General features: G+C 45.9%; 2 protein-coding genes across 2 annotated transcripts in view; both read right to left on the reverse strand.

The window, feature by feature from the left end:
- Window positions 1–22,753, reverse strand: part of LOC142312991 (uncharacterized) — a 217,912-nt gene that overhangs the window by 11,109 nt on the left and 184,050 nt on the right. The gene's annotated exons all lie outside the window — the stretch shown is intronic.
- Window positions 8,261–13,190, reverse strand: LOC142312305 (oocyte zinc finger protein XlCOF29-like). Its single transcript, XM_075351237.1, has 3 exons — window positions 13,141–13,190; window positions 8,645–8,794; window positions 8,261–8,515 (listed from the first exon to the last, which is right to left on the reverse strand). The coding sequence occupies exons 2-3, from the start codon at window positions 8,720–8,722 to the stop codon at window positions 8,294–8,296; spliced, it is 300 nt and encodes a 99-aa protein (XP_075207352.1). The 5' UTR covers window positions 8,723–8,794; window positions 13,141–13,190; the 3' UTR covers window positions 8,261–8,293.

Raw genomic sequence — 22,753 nt, forward strand, 5'->3', positions numbered from 1 at the left:
CTGAGTAACAGTCCAATTCTTTTTCTCCTTGGCCCAGGTAAGACACTTCTGGCGTTGTCTATTAGTCATGAGTGGTTTGACACAAGGAATGCGATAGTTGTGGCCCATATTCGATATGTCTGTGTGTGGTGGCTCTTGAAGCACTGACTCCAGCAGCAGTCCACTCCTTGTGAATCTCCACCAAATTTTTGAATGGCCTTTTCTTAAAAATCCTAACAAGGCTGCAGTTATCCCGGTTGCTTGTGCATCTTTTTCTACCACACTTTTTCCTTCCACTCAACTTTCCATTAATATGCTTGGATACAGCACTCTGAACAAACAGCTTCTTTAGCATTTTGTATTTCCCTTTCTTTATTGAATTACTGAAATAAATTAAGTTTTTGATGATATTCTAATTTATTGAGATGCACCTGTAATTCTCCCTCAATCTCCACTGCACCCAAAAGCATTCCAAAGATTCAAGGTGACTGGCTCATGCTGCCTTTATTTATCCCCCACTTCTTCAAGATGGTTGGACTGTCGTTGTAAATAAGCACTTGAACCTTGTGTAACCTCTACCTCACCTCAATGTAGATTGTGAGCTCTTATGAGCAGGGTTGTCTGTATTTCTGCATCTTCTATAATGGCTACTTATGATTGTTTGTATATGAACCGCTAAATTGTAAAGCGCTGTTATCTATGTAAAGCATGTCTGTGCTTATGTTGGCACAATAGAAAGATTATTATTATAATATAAGCATTACTGTCCTGTTGAATCCATTGCCATTTCAAGGCTTCAACTCTCTTCTCTGGTCTTAAGGGTGCTTTACACGCTGCGATATCGCTAACGATTTATCGTCGGGGTCACGGTGTTTGTGACGCACATCCGACGTCTTTAGCGACATCGCAGCGTGTAACACGTACAAGCGCCCTTCAACGATCGCAAAAGTGTTAAAAATCATTAGTGTTGGAGAGGTTGTCCAAACACCAAATATCGTTGTTTGGTGAGTAGCGATGTTGTTCCTCGTTCCTGCGGCATCACACATCGCTATGTGTGTCATCGCAGGGGCGCCGAACATTTCCTTACCTGCCGTCCACCGGCAATGCGGAAGGAAGGAGGTGGGCGGGATGTTACGTCCCGCTCATCTTTGCCCCTCCGCTTCTATTGGCCGGTGGCTCAGTGACGCCGCAGTAACGTCGCTATGACGCCGAACGCACTTCCCCCTTGAGGGAGGGATTGTTCGGCGGTCACAGCAACGTCGCTGACAAGGTATGTGCGTGTGACGCTGCTGTAGCAATAATGTTCGCTACGGCAGCGATCACCAAATGTCGCACAAACGACACAAGCTATCGCGCTCGACATCGCTAGCAATTGCTAGCGATGTCGCAGTGTGTAAAGCACCCTTTAGTCTTGGGTGCTGTGATGATGAACCAGATATCACACATGAGCATTACATCACGTATAATGTGAGGCCAGTGATAGGCTGCAGTGCTCACATGTTGTATATGGCTTATTATGGTTGCAGTCAAGTACAGAAAGGCCAGAGATAAGCACCAAAGCAGCAGGGGCTTTGACTGGCGAGTAATGCTTCTCTTATTTATATATATATATATATATATATATATATTTATATATATATATATATATATATTTATTTTTTTATTTAGTTTTTTTAAATCAAATAATTTTTTATTAACATTTTTGTTTAACAAAGGAAGAACAGCGAAGAACATGCAAGTATGCAGACCCATCCCCCTCCCACCCCCTCACCCCCAAACAAAATCCCTTATTCGACTCAATATACAATATATTCTTCTGTACATTTAGGCATAGATCAGTGAACAATCTACCACTCATAGAGTACCTGACTAAAACACCTACAATTCGACGTGACACCTTGGCCCATTCCCAAGCATCTTAGCTAAACAGAGTTCGCCCTCAGGGCTCTAGCCTAGGTCAACGTCGCTGGAGCCAAATTTGGAGTATCAAGCCACGAGGTCCACAGATCCTCAAATTTTTTGTATGCCCTTCTCTTCTTAGTTACATAGTTACATAGTTACTTAGGTTGAAAAAAGACCTAGGTCCATCTAGTTCAACCTTCCTCCACCAGTTCTACATTTAGTCACTAAGTCATTTATAACCAACAATGTTTTGTATACTGAGGAAATCATCCAGCCCTTTTTTAAAATCTGTTATAGTATCAGCCATTACTACCTCTTGTGGTCGGCATTCCACAGTCTGACTGCTCTAACTGTAAAGAACCCTTTCCTATTTAGCTGCCGGAATCGCTTTTCTTCCACTCGCAGAGAGTGCCCCCTGGTCCTTAGTACTGTCTTTGGAAGAAATAAGTCATGTGCCAGTCCTTTATATTGACCACACATGTATTTATACATATAAATGAGATCTCCTTTGAGACGTCTTTTTTCTAAGCTAAACATATCTAACTTTTTCAACCTGTCATCATATGGGAGGCCTTCCATTCCTTGTAATAGTCTAGTTGCCTGCCTTTGAACTGACTCTAACTTCTGAATGTCCTTTTTAAAATGTGGAGCCCAAAACTGGATCCCGTATTCCAGATGTGGCCTTACAAGTGATTTATAGAGGGGTAACAATACGTTGGGATCACAGGATCTAATCTCTCTTTTTATACACCCTAAAATCTTGTTTGCTTTAGCAGCTGCTGCTTGACATTGAGTGCTGCTGCTCAGCTTATTTGTAATGAGAATATCCAAGTCCTTCTCCTGTTCTGTAGTCCCGAGTTTACTTCCATTTAATGTATACGCAGCTATAGGATTACTCCGTCCTAGGTGCATTACTTTACATTTATCAACATTAAATCTCATTTGCCAAGTATCTGCCCATTCTGACATCTTATCCAGATCTTTTTGTAATATTGTACTATCCAGGTCAGTTTTTAATATCCTACATAGTTTGGTGTCATCGGCAAAGACTGACACTGTACTATCAATCCCATCCACAAGGTCATTAATAAAGAGATTAAAAAGAATCGGTCCAAGCACAGATCCCTGCGGCACCCCACTGCTGACTATAGCCCATTTAGAGAATGTACCATTTATGACTACTCTTTGTTTCCTATCTTTTAGCCAATTCCTTACCCAGTTGCATATTGTGTCCCCTAGACCTTGCTTCTGGTAAACATACTTCTTCAACCGGAAGGCATAATTTACCTTATCACCTAACTCTTTAGTGTCGGAAACCTTTCTATTTTTCCAGTATAATGCAATGACCTTCTGTGCCTGATGTAATATGCGCGCAATAGCAGTCTTATGGCTCTCCGGAATAGGGAGTTCCGCCGTGTATCCAAGAACACATGTCAAAATTCCACGGCCAGTACGACAGTCATACACAAAATCAATCAGGTCAAGCATTCCTGTGCACTATCTTTTCAAACGTGGACAGTTCCACATAAGAGGAATCATATCAGTGTCCGAAGCTCCACATTTCCAGCAACACGAGTCAGGGCTAGTGCCTATTTTGAATAAAAATGCTGGCGTCCTGTATACCCTATGTACTAAAAAAAAGTTGTGACAGCTTCTGCGACTCGCTTACAGACAACAGCGGAATATTTTGCAGTACTTGCTCCCACACCTCCCCAGAAATATTTCCCAGGTCTCTCTGCCACCTATCTCTAAGACCACAGATTAACACCCTGAATTTGGCATCCTGGAAGTACATGTAGTACCAGGAGATCGCACCCTTGGTGTCCCCAGCCGCCACCCAAATATCCAGTAATGGCGTCCGGTTCACTGGTGACTAACCCACAGATATTGACTGCACCTTGCATGCATGCCAAAGCTGAAGGTATTGGAAGAACCTGCTATCCGGCATATCAAATTCCCTCCTAAGCACTTCAAACGTCTTTATCCGCCCCTCTTCAAACAGTTGCTGCACCTTCTTGATCCCCTCCTGCTGCCATAGTTCAAATCCATATAATTTGTCAAGTTCGGTGAGGTTCGGGTTTCCCCATATAAGTATTTGGTGACTACTCCCACTTTCAAAACGTCTTTTACTTTTTCCCAAGTCTTCCCCATCTCCCTTAAGGTATGATACTCTGAGATAGATATTTTCAGAAAGCCCCCTGAATCTAATTCCGCAGGCAAGTCCCTTGACAAGCCCACGTCCAGCAGACCCCACAAGACAACTGCTCAGGAGGAACGTTTGTTGGTTAGAATTTCCAAAGCCAGTCCCTCTTCCACTGCAGCAAAGCTCCAACAGGCCTGGTCACCTCAAATCCCTGTCTCAACTAGAACAGTTTGTAGGATTCTGTCTCGAAATGGCCTCCATTGTCAAATCAGTGCCCAGAAGCCAGCACTAAACAAAAGGCAATTAAAAAAACATGTGCAGGTTGCTAAACAGATGGAAGCTGGAAAACTGGCAGAAGGTGGATTTCTCTGATGAATCTTCAGTTGAATTACACCACAGCCACCGTAAATACTGCGGGAGACCTACTGGAGCCCGTATGGATCCAGAAACAGATAAATTTGCTGGTGGAAAGATCATGGTCTGGGGTTACATTCAGTATGGGGGTGTGCAAAACATTTGCAAGGTGGAAGGCAATATCAATAGCCTAAAATATCAAGAAGTATTATCTACCTGTTACATTCTCAATCATAAAAGGGGTCAAATTCTGCAGCAGGATGGTCTCCATCTCATACATCCATCTCTACAACAAAGTTCCTCCTGGCAAAGAAGATCAAGGTGCTCAACGACTGGCCAGCCCAGTCACCAGACATGAAAATCAATGAGCATGTTTGGGGTAGGATGAAAGAGGAAACTTGGAAGACAAAACCAAAGAATCTAGATGAACTCTGGGAGGCATGTAAGACTGCATTCCTTGCTATTCCTGATGACTTCATCAATAAATTGTATGAATCATTGTTGAACCGCATGGATGCAGTCCTTCAACCTCATGGAAGTCACACAAATTATTAAATATGGCTCTAAAAGCACCACAACTTCATTCACCAATGTTATGCAACATATCTTTATATTAGAAGTTAATTATTTGTTTGAATTTCACATTACTTTCTGTGGGCGACAAAACTTTTGTCTTGCCAAAATCTGACCTTTCTGTGTTCATTAAATGATCAATATTTCAGCTTTGCAGCAACTTTATTTTCATAAACTAAAATAAATTTGGGAGGGTTTCAGCTTTCAAAAGAGTAAGTTCTAAACCCAATGAATGAATTTAAAGTCAGGTTATAAGCTTTTATTTACATAACATGGATAAGCGACAGAGCTTCTGCCAGGGACTGTATAGCTTCCATGAGGGAGTTCGGCCAATCATGTCTGCATAAAGAGCAACTTTCTCTGTTAAGTTACTGTACCGGAAGCCTTTCACACCACGTGATGCTCTCAGGGCCTCAGCGAGTGGCAAATGGTAACGGCACACAGTAGTGGGAATAATGGGCACCCCTAGCTAGTCCCCCTGGCCAATTAAAACCCCTCTGACAACAATTCTTTAACCTTTACCCTGGCACTGGTAGTTGCATATAGCAGTTTCATCCTTGAGATGAATTTTTCGCCAAAGCTCATATGAGTTAACACCATTCACAAAAGTTCCATTCGACGCTATCAAATGCTTTAGCGGCATCTAAAGAAACCACCGCTTTAAACTGATCTCCTTCCACGGCTAGTTGCAGATTCAGATAGAGCCTTCGGATGTTAATGGCCGTAGATTTATTTGGCATAAAGCCTGTTTGGTCAGGATGTATAAGGAAAGATATTACCCGTGCTAACCGGTTAGCCAAGAGCGTTGCCATAATTTTAACATCCACAGGGAGGAGGGATATCAGGCGATAGGATTCCGTCAGGCCGGGGTCTTTATTCTGTTTGGGAATTACCACAATGATGGCTTCATTCATGGAAGGCGGGAGCCTCCCATTCTCCAGTGCCTCATTAAATACTTCCAGCAACTGGGGCAGTAGTACAGAACTATAGGACTTAAAGACCTCAGCCGGCAAGCCACCAGTGCCCAGGGACATATTGATAGACATTGATGACAAAGCATGCTCCACTTCTCTAGACTAAACGGGGCGTCTAATGCCTGAGCATTGTCATGCGCAAGGGCGGGCATGTTTCCCTGCAGCTAAAAAAACCTGTATGTCCTCCCCCCTAGGGGTTGCTTTAGAACTATAGAGCTCCCCAAATTTATCTTTTTTTCTTAATCACATCCCTCTCTCAGTCTCAGGAGGTGGTGAACCTAAATTCTGCCTCCAACTTTTGTAAGAAGTCTAACTAGTATAATGGTCCATTAAGTCAAAGCTGGATACATAGTAAGACATTAATGATCGCTGTAAAATACTCTGTCCATCTCTAAAAAAAAGTCAGACGTAAATCTACTAAGTACATCCATAAGTAAGTTCTGCTAAGTTGATGGAAGGTAAAATAATAGGTGACATCCCGGCCTCCTGATCAATGCGGAGGAACGAAATGTAGTGGGAACAATTGTGGTTATTTAGGAATCTCCTAAACTTATCTGTAAATTGTGACCTCCAGAGCCCAATCTGACAATCGGGTGCAGAAAAATGCTGCTATACTCCGTGCAAGACATTGAGGAGACCATCTCATGTAACCAAATAATTAGACACATGCAGGATAACTGGCGGGGGTTGGACGTCCGCACCTGTATCTGTCATCTGTATAGCAACATTTTTCAACACCGATTCTAATAAATTATTATATTTTAAAGGGGCGGTCCGGCACCACTCCGTACCTGGAGGTTTTATACACGTGTTCCATTTTAGAATATCCCTGGACATTAGTGATTTCATCCACTAATATACAAGGTATCAATGACTGACCAGTATAAATAATATGGAAAATGTGCTAATTCCACTATAAACTGCACATTCCCCATGTCTAGGATGTACGGGGAACCTCTTACACCTTATTTTTAGGATAATACATTTTATTCATTCTTTTTAGTCCTACATTGTAGCTGTCATGCTATGTTCAGCTCTGCTCACACCTGCTGGCACTGTGGAGTCAGACTTTGTTCACACTACAGAATCTCACAAGCAACCTGAGGCTTCTGGAGTGTTCAGCCAGAGCCAGATGTCAGCTGGTTCAGGTTCACTGGTCTTCAGCTTTGCAGGAGTTAATCCCTGCAGACTGGTGAACAGGACCTAAATGCTCAGGTTGCTGATTGCCCTGTGCAGCTGTCTCCTCCCTATATTAAGCACGCCTTTCTTTCTGTTTGTGCCGATGATGGCTTTTACAATTCCGGTCTTGGTGTTGCTACTGTACATGGTGATCTCTGCTGCTGAGTGGTGTGAGCATTTCCCCGTTGTGCATTACTTTCTTCCCTTTTGCATTGCCCCCCAGTACACTTTATCTCTCCTGTGTTTTTTCAGTGCTGTGTGTACGAGTTTCCGCTCTCCCTTGTCCGTGTCGTTTTGTGGGGTTCTGTCTTTGTGTTTTCCGACTCGCCCCAAGGGCATGAGAGAAGGGGAGTAAGTTCAGGGTCCGGACAGGAGTTAGGGTTAAGCTGGGGACTTGAACCTGGTTACCATCAAACCTACCTTCGAGATAAGTGACAGCATTGGGCCACAAGTCTTAGGGCCAGCCTAGGAGCCTGTCCTGCCTCCATATACCTGTGACAGTAGCAGCTGCTGATTGAGAAGAATCTGTGACTTCTCTGCATTTAGTGGTCACTACTCACCTGGGCTGTCATCTGTAGGAATCTCCTCTTTACTCCGCTCATCACCCCTCACATATGTCTCTGTAGTGTTAATATGTGTCAGATCTTCCCCCTGAAACAAATATTGTAAAAGTCACAGACAGATGGAGAAGTCACATCTATGATCATCTCTAATCCTGCCATCTCCACCGCTCCCATTACACAAGTATAAAACATATCATACTGGTGGATAAAACAAGACTGAGCACAAGACCTTCACAGCGGTCTACACATCATAGGAAGATTTCATGGCACCTTCTCTCCATCTACCTGATGATCCTGAGGAACATCGGGATCTTCTTGTTTACAGTCCTGTGGGAGAAGAGGACGGGGACATCTCTCTAGTGTTGTCCTCTTACTGGATAGACCTGGAGGAGACACATACAGGGACTGAATTAATTCCTTACATACAGATAATTATAGGCCTTGTGTATTTAGTCCTGTCTATTACCTGGTGATGTGAGGGGCTGGGGAACCTCTATCATGACGTCCTTGTACAGATCTTTGTGTCCTTCTAAATACTCCCACTCCTCCATGGAGAAATAGACGGTGACGTCCTGACACCTTATAGGAACCTGACACATACAATGATACCGTCACCCCCGATCCCTTCATAGCGTTACTGTATAATGTCCCAGCATTCCCAGCAGTGTCACCTCTCCAGTCAGCAGCTCAATCATCTTGTAGGTGAGTTCTAGGATCTTCTGGTCATTGATGTCCTCATGTATCGGGGGGTGAGGTGGAGGCCCCGTGATTGGGCTCAGGGGTCTTCCCCATGCCTCAGACACAGGGGCCTGACAGCGCTCACTAGACGTTTTCACTAATATGTAATCCTAGATATGGAGAGACACAGTAAGAAATCTCACTACAGACATTTCCAGAGTCCTCACCTCTCCAGTTCTGTCCATCTGTTATTCCCATAGATAAGAATGATGTAATGTGACGTCATCAGAATCTCTCACCTCTCCAGTAAGCCGGAAGAGGATCTCTAGGGTGAGGTGTAATATCCTCTCCGCCATCTTGTCCCTGTCCATATCCATCCTTCACGGGGCAATCAGGAGAATTCTCTTATATAGAAGATCTCCACTGAGAGGATCCGATATTGTAGGGACCTGAATGGGGAGAAGATGACGATGTAACATCATAAAGAATCCGCTGTAATAATACAATTACTGGAGATAATAAGGGGAAACATATCAGGAGACAGAACATGTAGATTGTTTGTGGAGGGAAATATAAGGGTAATATCCGGTCAGGACGGATCCTCGGTGATTGAGGTCACAGTGATGTCACCGTCATATGACTTACAGCCAATCGAAGGCCACAGTGATCACGTGTCATACATAGTGACATCTCCGCTGTGACCAATGACGTAGCTGCAGTGATGTCATCAGATACTGAAGGAAACACAGGAGCATCAGCCCGAGAACAACACAACCGCACTTCTATAATCCGCCTGCTGCGCCCCCTGTGCACTCTCCACATCAGAGGATGTCGGGGGAAGGGTCCGGTCTGTCGGATTCTCCACAGTCGGATCTTTTACCTCCAGCAGAAAAACAGCAGCAAATAGAGAACACAGGAGCCGACAGCCGAGCGTCCCTGTATACGGGAGAAACCACCGAGCGAGCGACCGTTCTCCCCCAACCAGGCCCGGCTCTAGGTTTTTGTGGGCCCCGGGCGGAAGAGTCTCAGTGGGCCCTATAAACACGCCGACACACACACATACACAGATACGTACATATACATATTTAATAAAGACAAACTCACAAAAATACATATAACAGACAAATTTATACAGTCATATACACTGACATACATAGATACACATCATACATGCATACAGACAGACACACACAGCTCTGCTGCATACATACGGACAGACACACACACACTGCTGCTACATACATACAGACACACACTGCTCTGCTGCATACATACAGACACACACTGCTCTGCTGCATACATACAGACACACACTGCTCTGCTGCATACATACAGACACACAACTTGCTGCATACAGACACACAACTCTGCTGCATACATAGACACACACACTGCTCTGCTGCATACATACAGACACACACTGCTCTGCTGCATACATACAGACACACACACATATACTGCTCTGCTGCATACATACATACAGACACACATACAGCTCTGCTGCATGCATACAGACAGACCCACACATACTGCTCTGCTGCATACATACTTACAGACAGACACCAACATACTGCTCTGCTGCATACATACATATATACATATAGACACACACATACTGCTCTGCTGCATACATACATACAGACACCCACATACTGCTCTGCTGCATACATACATACAGACACCCACATAGTGCTCTGCTGCATACATACATATATACATATAGACACACACATACTGCTCTGCTGCATACATACATATAGACAGATACACACATACTGCTCTGCTGCAAACATACATACAGTACATATAAAAACAAAACTACCGTATTTTTCGCTTTATAAGACGCACTTTTCCTCCCCAAATTTTGGGAGGAAAATGGGGGGTGCGTCTTATAAAGCGGTAGCGGGGGGGGGGGGGGGTCCTGTCTGAAGCGATCGGGCGGGTGCCTGTGGCTGCATGCAAGCGGCCGGGTACCTGTACTTGCATGCAGCGGCAGCCGGGTACCCGTGGCTGTGTGCGGGCGGCAGCGGGTGCTGTGTGGGGTCGGCAGCCAGGTACCTGTGCTTGCATGCGGTGGCAGACGGGTACCCATGGCTGTGTGCGGGCGGCAGCCGGGTGCTGTGTGCGAGCGGCAGTCGGGTGACCGTGCAGGTACCCGGCTGCCGCCCTCACACAGTCACCCATCTGCCGCCCGCACACAGCCATGGGTACCCGGCTGCCACCGCACGCAAGCACAGGTACCCGGCGGCTTGTACGCAGAGTGGGCGGGCAGCCTGCTGGCTGCCACTCTGTGCATGCGGGGCGGGCGGCTGTGCAGCTTACCAGTTGTCCGCGGTCCCACTTTCAAATGATGGCGCCGGTGGAGCTCTTGGATGAGAGCTCCATCTGCGCACGCGCTGCTCCGGGAGTCAGCGCGTGCGCAGATGGAGCCCTTGGATGAGAGCTCCATCTGCGCATGCGTCGCTCCGGGCGCCATTACTTGAATCGGGACCGCGGACACACTCCACCACTGAGCCGTCGCCGCCGCTCCCACCACTGAGCCGCCGCCGCCGCCGCTGCCACCACTGAACCGGGACCGCGGACACACGCCACCACTGAGCAGTCCCTGCCGCTGCCACCACTGAGCAGTTGCCGCCGCTCCCACCACTGAGCCGCCGCCGCCGCCGCTGCCACCACTGAACCGGGACCGCGGACACTCACTGCACCGGCCTGCTGCACGGCTCTCATGCCACGGCTGCTGCCGCCACCACGGACCCCACGGATCCTGCCACCGCGGACACCACCGCGCCTGCAACCACGGACGCCACGGCACCTGCAACCACGGACCCCGCTGCCACTGACCTGCCGCGCCTGCCAGCACAACCTGTGCCTCCTGTGACCCCGCTTCACCACCACTGCTGCCCCCCTCCGGTAAGAGAACATCGGAGTATAAGACGGACCCCATTTTTCTTTTTTTTACCTTTTTTTATGTCTAAGTTTGGGGTGCGTCTTATATTCCGGTGCGTCTTATAAAGCGAAAAATACGGTAAGTACCCTATGTTTATATGCACTATACTTTTATTTAGTTACAGCAGGGTATTTTTTCACAATTTTTTCCTTGGTTTCTCTTTGTCTCATGGCCAGTGTGAACATGGTCTCACAAGTACCATGCATACCATCTCATACTCCGGCTCACTTTTTTGTTTTTATGTAGTTTTTTTGTATTCAGTACAAACAGGGAGTGGCCCCCTTCTCAGCAAGCTGGACATTTCATTCTGTGAATCCCCCTGACTGTGTGTGTCCTGTTGGGACCCGGTCGCTCTCAGCCCTTAGCCACATTGAGGCCTATTTTAGACCCATGGTAAGGTTTTAATATTAGAGAGTGTAGGTACTATCCCAACTGGGTACACCTTGGCGTTGGTGGGATAGCTTTATGCTTTTTTTGATCAAAAACAGTGTTTACTAAGTACCCTATTTTTATATGCACTATGCTTTTATTTAGTTACAGCAGGGTATTTTTTCACAATTTTTTCCTTGGTTTCTCTTTGTCTCATGGCCAGTGTGAACATGGTCTCACAAGTACCATGTATACCATCTCATACTCCGGCTCACTTTTTTGTTTTTATGTAGTTTTTTTGTATTCAGTACAAACAGGGAGTGGCCCCCTTCTCAGCGAGCTGGACATTTCATTCTGTGAATCCCCCTGACTGTGTGTGTCCTGTTGGGACCCAGTCGCTCTCAGCCCTTAGCCACATTGAGGCCTATTTTAGACCCATGGTAAGGTTTTAATATTAGAGAGTGTAGGTACTATCCCAACTGGGTACACCTTGGCGTTGGTGGGATAGCTTTATGCTTTTTTTGATCAAAAACAGTGTTTACTAAGTACCCTATGTTTATATGCACTATGCTTTTATTTAGTTACAGCAGGGTATTTTTTCACAATTTTTTCCTTGGTTTCTCTTTGTCTCATGGCCAGTGTGAACATGGTCTCACAAGTACCATGTATACCATCTCATACTCCGGCTCACTTTTTTGTTTTTATGTAGTTTTTTTGTATTCAGTACATCAGGGAGTGGCCCCCTTCTCAGCGAGCTGGACATTTCATTCTGTGAATCCCCCTGACTGTGTGTGTCCTGTTGGGACCCGGTCGCTCTCAGCCCTTAGCCACATTGAGGCCTATTTTAGATCCATGGTAAGGTTTTAATATTAGAGAGTGTAGGTACTATCCCAACTGGGTACACCTTGGCGTTGGTGGGATAGCTTTATGCTTTTTTTGATCAAAAACAGTGTTTACTAAGTACCCTATGTTTATATGCACTATGCTTTTATTTAGTTACAGCAGGGTTTTTTTTCACAATTTTTTCCTTGGTTTCTCATACAGTACATATAGACAGACATACACATACTGCTCTGTTGCATACATACATATATACATATAGACACACACATACTGCTCTGCTACATATATACATGGCTTAGAAAAAGTATATAAATTTATTTAATCCAGAACGTACAAAAACAGTACAAGAAGAGGTTAAAATAGGATTTTAGTCAGAGGACCAGCAGGTGGCGTACTCAAACCACAACTCAGTGAACAGAGTCAATAGAAGTTAGAAATGGCTGCACAACAGCACCATACAGAGATGCCTACCAAACACTGCTCGTATGGTTAAATATAAATAGCTGCCATACGGCATGCTCTGAGGACCAATGTCCATACAAGAACAGAATTAAGCAGTGCCAGAGGGCATAACAATAGGCGCACGTAAATGAATTGAAACAACTCCTCAGCACAGTAAATAAAAGGATCATATACCTGAGTTGTGGGATGAGGATCCAAGAAACCCCGACCTATAGGTTTCGATCTTGATGCCTTCTTCCGGGGGTGGCCTCATGTTCAAAAGGAGCGCCCTTTTATATCAAAATGCACCAATGAGGAGACGGAAGAGAAAGGCCAATCAAATCAGCCCTTACTTTAGTAAGTATATCGGATAGCCCTATCTCCTGATTGGCATCCAGAGAGGCGTGCCTGTTCAAAGGGGCGTGCATACCAGATGACGTGTAATGTAACTATAGTAGCAACCAAACAATAGTATCCAGCCACCAGCACTCCACCCTAAACTGCAGACAACGTAAGCAGAAGGGGGAGTGTAACATACACTCCCCCTTCTGCTTACGTTGTCTGCAGTTTAGGGTGGAGTGCTGGTGGCTGGATACTATTGTTTGGTTGCTACTATAGTAAGTATAGTATACAGTATAGTAACATGAGGCCACCCCTGGAAGAAGGCATCAAGATCGAAACCTATAGGTCGGGGTTTCTTGGATCCTCATCCCACAACTCAGGTATATGATCCTTTTATTTACTGTGCTGAGGAGTTGTTTCAACTCATTTACGTGCGCCTATTGTTATGCCCTCTGGCACTGCTTAATTTTGTTCTTGTATGGACATTGGTCCTCAGAGTATGCCGTATGGCAGCTATTTATATTTAACCATACGAGCAGTGTTTGGTAGGCATCTCTGTATGGTGCTGTTGTGCAGCCATTTCTAACTTCTATTGACTCTGTTCACTGAGTTGTGGTTTGAGTACGCCACCTGCTGGTCCTCTCACTAAAATCCTATTTTAACCTCTTCTTGTACTGTTTTTGTACGTTCTGGATTAAATAAATTTATATACTTTTTCTAAGCCTTGTGTACAGCCTCTTTCTCCTTATTTGCATCTATATCTGTATATGGCTTTTTCCATGTACCTATTATGGCACGGATTCCTATCCCGTGTATGTTGGTTGTTCTAACCCTATATATATACATATAGACAGACACACACACTGCTCTGTTGCATACATACATACAGACACACACATACTGCTCTGCTGCATATATACATATGTTGTGAATGTTAGTTATGTTTTGGCTGCTGGGAAGCTCCCTCTGGTGGCCAGGAATGGTTTGGACTTGGACCAGGTGTGTTGTGCAGTGGGTGTTTCCTTTGCTAACTCTCTGCTTATTTAAATCCTGGTTTGATTGCAGGCTGTTGCCGGATGTCAGTTGTTCTTTGTATCTCCAGCCTGCTTAATCCTGCTCTACACCACATCTACTCCAGATAAGTGCTTGCTCTTTATTTATTGTCTGGTTCTTTTGTTTATCTGGGTTTGTCATTTGCTGTGGTTGGTTTCAGTTTATTTGCTTGCAGGGATTTTCCCCCTCAGTGGATTGTTGAGGAACTCCCTGCAGTTCTGTGTGGAGTATAGCTCCTTTTGGTCCATGTGTTTGTGGCTTGTTGACTTTATGATTCTTGTTTTCTGTTCATTGGTATGACAAGGGCACCTGGTATAGGACGGAATTCAGATCGTGCGATCTGAGGGCCTTTTTGTACTATCAGGAAGTTGGTATTTTGCAGGGTTTTTCTCTGGCCACCATCAGTCCCTTTCCTGTCCTTTCCTATTTTAGTCAGCGGGGGCCTCACCTTTTGCTAATCCTGTCATCTACCTGTGTATTGTGTTTTTCCTATATCACCGCAGTCTTTGAATGTGGGGGGCTTGCTATTCTTGTCTATTTTCTGGGGCAGAGAGTTATTCATCTTTCCTACCTTTAGGATAGTTAGTTCTCCGGCTGGGTTCGCGGTGCACAGGATGTTAGTTCACCCCTCGGCTACTTCTAGTTGTGTTGGTTAGTAAGGGAATGGCGGCCAGATTAGTTGCCAATGCTCTTGTCACCTTTTGCCAATGATTTGTGGTGGTCTTCCATGGTTCCGGATCATAACATACATACATACAGACAGACACACACACACCTTGCTCTGCAGGGCCCACACATGCGGTTCTTCGTGGCCCAGACACGCAGCTCTGCGGGGCCAGCACATATGGCTTCGGGGAGGGGAGGGGGGGCAGGGCATACATCGCGTGGGGGAGAAGCCCATACAGTTCACCGGGGCCCATAAATCAGGGGGCGGGAAGGGCACATACAGATCGAGTGGGGGGGGAGAGGGGTGTCCCACATACCGCTCAGGTCACGGAGGAGATGAGGCCCACACAGCGCCGGAAGGGAGCTGGCACTGCGCCTCCTTCATCTGTGGGATTAAGCAGGACGCCGGGCAGTAGCTCCGCTCACAGATGAAGCTCAATCCACGAGGACGGAGCAAACGCTGTGGTCTGCGTGCCTTAAAGGGACCGCAGCCACAGTTTCCTGCCGAGGACTGCGGTCCTTGGAACTCGGCCAGGGGGCAGCAGAACTGAAGGCGAGTGGGCCCGGCTTGGGGGCAGCAGAACTGACGAGGCCGAGTGGGCCCCCCCAGCTCACCAGGGCCCCGGCATTTGCCCGGGTATACCGGGTGCTGACGCCGGCCCTGCCCCCAGCATCTAATGTGTATGGAGCCTGAGCCCAGTAATGGAGAATCTCCACTCACCTCCTCCTGCAGAGCCGCACACTAGATATATGGCTGCTCTGTGCTTCCAGGACCTGTGATGATGTCACATGGAGGGGAGGAGTCAGGGGTCACATGATCAGCTCCTCAGTGTATGCAGGGCTCTGCTGTGCTGGTTGTCATGGTGCTGGATGAGGGGAAGGTTATGTGTGGGGTCAGGAGGGGTTTACAGTGTGGATGTAGCAGAGCCGTGTGTGTACGAGGTGTACGGAGCGGAGCCGTGTGTGTACGAGGTGTATGGAGCAGAGCCGTGTGTGTACGAGGTGTACGGAGCGGAGCCGTGTATGTACGAGGTGTATGGAGCAGAGCCGTGTGTGTACGAGGTGTACGGAGCAGAGCCGTGTGTGTACGAGGTGTACGGAGCAGAGCCGTGTGTGTACGAGGTGTACTGAGAAGAGCCGTGTGTGTACGAGGTGTACGGAGAAGAGCCGTGTGTGTACGAGGTGTACTGAGAAGAGCCGTGTGTGTACGAGGTGTACGGAGAAGAGCCGTGTGTGTACGAGGTGTACTGAGAAGAGCCGTGTGTGTACGAGGTGTACGGAGTGGAGCCGTGTGTGTACGACGTGTACGGAGCAGAGCTGTGTGTGAATATCATATTAGGGCCTTGACCTCCTGAAGCTGGAGGAATGCTCCGCTCTGTCCTGCACACGGTGATGTTATACGGAGCCGTCTGGACGATCTGCACTGACTGCTTTACCCCCTTTACGACGGCCTACAGATTAAAACGGCGGCAGTACTTATTTTGAACCCCCCGGCCCCACTCCCAATCATCTAAATGCGTACACCCACCACATTCATCCTCCTGTGCTTTCTTTCTCATCTGACATGTCAGACAGAGAAGTCATCCCCAGGTCACCCCCCCTACACTCCGGTCCCCAGGTCACAACCCCCCCTTCCCCGATCACACCTGGTAGCTGCTGCAGAACCGAGTGACCCGCGATCCCTCCACAAACAGTGGCATGCTGGGGGGAGTCTGGGCGCTGGACCTGATGGACGCATAGAGCCTCTGCTCCTGAACCTGCCGTCCTTATAGAGAGGATTGTAAGCTACATCAAAGGACAAAAAGAGAAGGGAGACATCAATCAAAGTAACCCTGAAGACAAGGAGAGCTCTGCTTCCTCTAACCTCCTCAAGCAACTGTCCTGGGAAAGAAGGCCCGACTCCCGCGTTTTTGTACAGGCCGTCGGCGCCATCTTGCCAGGTCAGAGAATCAGCCTGCACTGCATGCTTTCTGGTCCCTAGAGTCCTGGGGGTCCGAGGAGAAGATCCAAGAGGCTGACATTGTGTTAAGGTGAACTCTTAATCAGAGATCACTAGTTGCCTACTGCCTGGCCTAATTGGTGTGGACCAAGTGCATGCGTAAAGAAATCACACCAGACACAGTCGGGTGTGAAATCTCTTCTTGATCACGGTAAAGATGGCACCAAACAGAACAGGAGAACCCGTGCGGTCTCTGATATAGTCTAGGGGTGCACACAAGTTCAGATATGCCCATTTAGTGGGACAGTTCATGGGCTAGCCAATGGGGAGATCTGTGTTGCTATTGATGGGCGGGTCTGACTTCAATGGATGAATCCATGGTGATGGGAGGGACGTCATCTGGTGGATCCATGCTGATGGTAGGGTCTGTGATGTCATCGGGGGCAATATTGGGTTCCTCTGAAAACTGACTGGCTTATGTATAGAGAATTCAGTTAATTGAACACACTTCTCACAGTGCTCTATGTCCAGAGGTTAATCAAGTTTTTCATCTTATGGCTCTCCTCAACAGTTCTAAACCTCTGCTCAGAAGAACACCCGGCAGGAGAGGTGACATTACACTATGTGTGGAGGAAGAGAAACACTGCTCAGGGCCCTGACACTTCAGCTGCATCTGCTGAGTGCCCAGACAGAAGACCTGCAAACTGATGCTGAGCTCTTTGCAGCACAGCTAATGTGTAGTAATAAAGTGGGATCAGAGTTTCGTAAGGTAAAGTTGTCCCCACACACTGCCTGCTCTTACCTGGACACATTGAACCTGCCTGAGCTTGAGCACTACATTACAAACTCCTCTCCCAGATGGAGACTCAGCTAATAGACTGTATGCCACCAAAATCACAGAGACAAATATCCTGAGCCATTGATGCAGACTTGATAGTTACTCCATCATTCTCAGCACTAGCTTCACTCTGTGATACCAAGGAGGCTTCACGTGACCCTCTGTCAGATGCTGAATCAGGAGATGCGGAACTTAAGGCAACAAATCCCTAGAGAGATATCTCAGACACCTACTAAGTAAGGAAGACTTCAAATCTCTGGTGTCCGAAGTAAAAGATGCTTGCAGGGCATTAATTCAGTTCATATGTCAGGATGTTAAACGTCTGGTGGACAGAGTGGATGCTGTGGAAACTGTGCATAATGCTAATAGACAATACATCTCCAAGTTACAACATCACGTAGTGTTGTATGCTAAGGTGCTTGGTGAGACAACTAACATCTGGTGAAGTTGGACAATAGAGGGTGCATCAACAACATTAGAGTGAGGGGTATCCCTGAAAAGAAGGGTTCAGAGGACCTGTACGCTGTTCTTGAATCCCTTTTCAATTCAATACTGGGTCAAGCTTCCTCCCAGAAAATTAAGCTGGATAGAGCACACTGAGCCCTCCGCACAAAGGGGATTCAATCCCAACCCCGTGATGTGATTTGTTGCGTCCATGACTTTCAAACAAAAAATGTCCATGTCTAAGGCTCGAAAATAATGGAGCTCTTATCCAACTGTATCCTGATCTGTCATGGATCACTCTCGAAAGGAAAAGACACCTGAAGCTACTCCTCTCTGCACTGAAGAATAATAATCTACAATATCGCTGGGGGTACCTTTTGCTCTCATAGTCATGAGAAACGGACAGTCAACTACTTTACGCTCCTTCAATGACTTTCCGGCGTTCTGTGCTGACCTAGAAATCCCACTTCCGGACCTGGCAGATTGGGACTTGGTTGTGACTCCTGCATCACCACTGCCGGTCTTGCAGAATTTTGAAGCCAAGAAAAGAGACCCCTCATCTCAGGAGATCACATGACCAGGCTCAGGCTGAGGGACTGGGTCATTCATATGTTTTTTTTATCTCTGGCAATTCTTTACACATATGCTTCTACAACTTTTTTCTTTTAGAAGCTGTGCATAGACTGGTCCTCTCTGTGTAATAGTTTAACGTTTGTAATTACACATTCTCTCTGATATTTTGGCAAATTTTTTGCTATTTTTCTTGTGTTTGCTTTGGACGGTGGGCAAATTATGGGATGGAAAGTTTTATCATTTAGTGTCCCACACCAATGGGTAGGCACCATAGTTGGTGACTCCTCACACAACCTCTCCACAAAGGGTACTTTTTTTTCTTTTTTTTCTTACCCAGTTTGTCCCCTGGATATCTTACCAGGAAAGATTGGGTATGCCTACCCTGTCCACAGGGTGGAGAAATGGGGGGACAGACTCATTTTTTCCCTCCTCTTTTTTTGTAAAACCAGTGTTTTTTTTTTAATTTTGTCTGTTGTAAATTGATGTCTTGTCTTTGCCCTTCCCCTTCCCTCTTGTTTTTCCTCCATTAGGACTACAGGGCTTGTGGTGTTATTGGCCTCCTGCCAGTTCAAGGGCAATCTCGTTGCTCCAAAGAGTAGAGAGTCCGCTTGGGTAAAATGTCATGTGTTTGCTTTTTTTTTCTTACTAGGACAATGGCCAAAAATATTAACACTAAATGTAAAGGGTCTCAACTCAAACACTAAGAGACGTATGGTACTCAAAGAGATACTAGAACAACATGCCGATATAGTTTTTCTTTACAAGAAACCCATTTCAATTCTAGTGAAAACTGCAATTTCGACAAACATTTGTATCCAAAAATGTACCTAGCATCACAGATCAGGAAAAAAGCAGGGATGGCCATACTAATCTCTGGAACATGCCCTGTACGAATAACATCAGAGATATTAGATCCATAGGGAAGATATATTATATTGCAAGGTACTTACAAGGAAATACAAATCATACTATGTAACAATATATCCACCTAATGCCTCACAAATTTAGTTTCTTAACAGAGTATTTCTGACATTGTGAGGACTACCACTTGGGTTGTTGGAGGGGATTTTAATGTCATTTTTTCCGATACAATGGATTTGCTTTCCATTAACAAAACACAGCAGAACAGATCTCAACTTAAATTATCAGTAGATTTTAGGAAATTAATACGCAAATTTGGCCTATTTGATCATAGGTGTATTAACCATCCCACGGAGAAAACCTACACTTTCTTCTCCCCTCCACATGGTACTCATTCTAGAATAGATTTATTTTTTGGCAATATACAAACACTCAGACTAACATTAGGGACAGACATCGGGGTCATATCATGGTCAGATCATGCACCTGTAATGCTCACCCTCACTCAGTCTTCACCACGGACTAAAATATGCCATTGGAGACTCAGTGAGACCCTGCAGAAGAAAACCACGCATAAAGAGGAGTTGGGAGGAAAAATAGCTGAAGATTTTGATATCAATAAAGAGCCAGTCCCCAGGATTTCCACTGTGAGGGAAGCGCATAAAGCTGTTCTTAAAGGTGAGTGTATAGCCCTGGACTCCCGTATTACAAAGTATAGAACACACCAAACCGACCTACTTACCACCCAATTAAGAGTCCTCGAAGCTAAACTGGCTGTTGCCCCATCAAAAAGAATTTTGTTTCTGTGTGCTTGCAATTACAAGACATTATTAAGTACAAAATTGAAAAAATGATGCTTTATAGTAGACAAAAATATTGTGAAAAAGGAAATAAATCTCATACTTTATTTTTTTTTTATTCAACTTTTTATTTTTGAAAAAGGTTTTTAAAAAATATTGTACAACAGAAAAGAAAAGAATAACACACAGATATGCAGTTACACGAATAGATGTACCATTTCACAAGTATGCTCATTGAAGGACTATATCACCAACACTCCAAGTGTCAAATAGAAGGTGGAAGGTGTCCCCTGATACCAGTCTAAACCCCGAGTATCCGTCACTTCATTCCTATATCCGACCCTACATCTGGTATGTGTCCACTAGGGCATCCCAAAGAGACCATGTCACTGTGAACTTATCCATTGTATTATGGAGCTGTGCTGTGAGCTTTTCCATATTCCTGACATCTTTTATTCTGGCATATAGATCTGAGACAGAGGGCGGGGCTACCCTTCTCCAGAACAGTGAAATTAGACACTTGGCCGCAGTAAGGACATGGAGTAAAAGCTTTAGTTCAGGTTTGCTAATAGACGATGGGAGGGCATTCAGCAGATACACTACCGGGTCTCTGGTCACACTACCCCCCACCAATCTGCCAATCAAGGATTCCACCTCCTCCCAGAAGCCATCGATGATCGGGCATGTCCAGAATATATGGTAGTGGGATGCTCCCCCAAGGCCACATCTCCAACACACATCTGGATAGGTACGGTTAAATTTGTGTAGGAGTTCTGGTGTGTGGTAGCATGTCATGAGGATCTTTACTTGGTTTTCCTTATAAAGAGTGCTAATCGAGGACCTAAATGTCCTAGCCCATATAACTGACCAGAGTGCATCTGAAAGGGGGCGTCCAACCCATCCCTCCCATCTCTTCATGTATGAATGCTTCCGTGCTTCCGGCGGGTCCCTGATTATCAGAATGTTATAAATGGCCGAGATCAGTCCCCTGGTTGAAGTCCTGCCTGAACAAAGGATTTCGAATGCTGTGGGACGCCGCGCCCCCGCCCGTCCCATTATGTCTGTGAAAAAATGTGATATCTGTTGATATGAGGAATGTAGGTGAAGGGGTAGGTTGTATTGATATCGTAAATCCGAAAATGGCTTCAATTTCAGCGTAACCGGGTTGACCAGGTCCCGAAAACAGTAGAGGCCCGCCTTCGTCCACTGCCCCGTCACCCCCGGGTTCATGCCCTTTGTCAGATGTGGTGTGAACAAGAAAGGGGTCAGCAGGGAAGACTGTGAGGCTAGCTGGAACTTCATTCTACACTGTCGCCACACCTCTCTTGTAAATGCCATCGGACCCAGGAGTTCTCTGGATGGGGTTTCACTAGGGCGTCCCCATATTAGAGAGCTGGGGTGGAAAGGTGCCATCCAAAGCTTCTCTATCTCCGTCCACCTGTTAAAAGCCGGTAAGGTCGTCCATGACGCCAGGCTGCGCAGGTGTGCGGCATAGTAATAAAGCTTAAGATTCGGACACGACAAGCCCCCTTTTGAACGTGGTGCGCATAGTACTGAATCTGGGATGCGGTGCCTTCCTGAGTGCCATATAAATTGCAAGAGTTTTGATTGGACTTTTTTCAATACCCCCAGGGGAACCCGCACCGGGAGTGTTTCAAACAGATACAGAAATTTAGGGATAACTGACATTTTAAGTGTAGCGATTTTACCCAAAAAAGAGATCTGAAGTGATGACCATTTTTTCAGGCTATTTTCCACCTCGCGTATCAGGGGCGGGAAATTGGCTTGGTATAATGTTTTATAACTGGGGGTTATTTTGACTCCTAAATATCGTAGGGAATCTGAACGCCAAGAGTACTTGAAATTTTGTTTAAGGATCTGTAATTTAGTTTCTGGGATGTTAAGCGGCAAGGCCTCTGTTTTGTCGGAGTTAAGTTTATAACCCTAGAGTCTAGCGTATTGAGTTAGTACTGCATGTAAGTTTGGTAGGGAAATGACGGGATTAGTCAGGGACAACAGGACGTCGTCTGCAAATAGGGCCACTTTAAAGGATTTATCCCGAACCTTGACCCCCATAATGTCCGGATTAAGTCGAATATGTGCTGCCAGTGGTTCAATGCTTAGGACATATAGCAAAGGGGACAGAGGACAGCCCTGCCTAGTTCCATTTCGAATGGGCAGGGGATTGGAGTGTGCATGAGGGAGGCGAATTGTCGCCGCAGGGAGAGAATACAAGCCCCGCAGGGCTGAGACAAATGGTCCTGACAGGCCAAAGTGGTCCAACACAGAAAA

This window comes from Anomaloglossus baeobatrachus, chromosome 5, assembly GCF_048569485.1.
Source record: "Anomaloglossus baeobatrachus isolate aAnoBae1 chromosome 5, aAnoBae1.hap1, whole genome shotgun sequence".
NCBI classification, from domain to species: Eukaryota; Metazoa; Chordata; class Amphibia; order Anura; family Aromobatidae; genus Anomaloglossus; species Anomaloglossus baeobatrachus.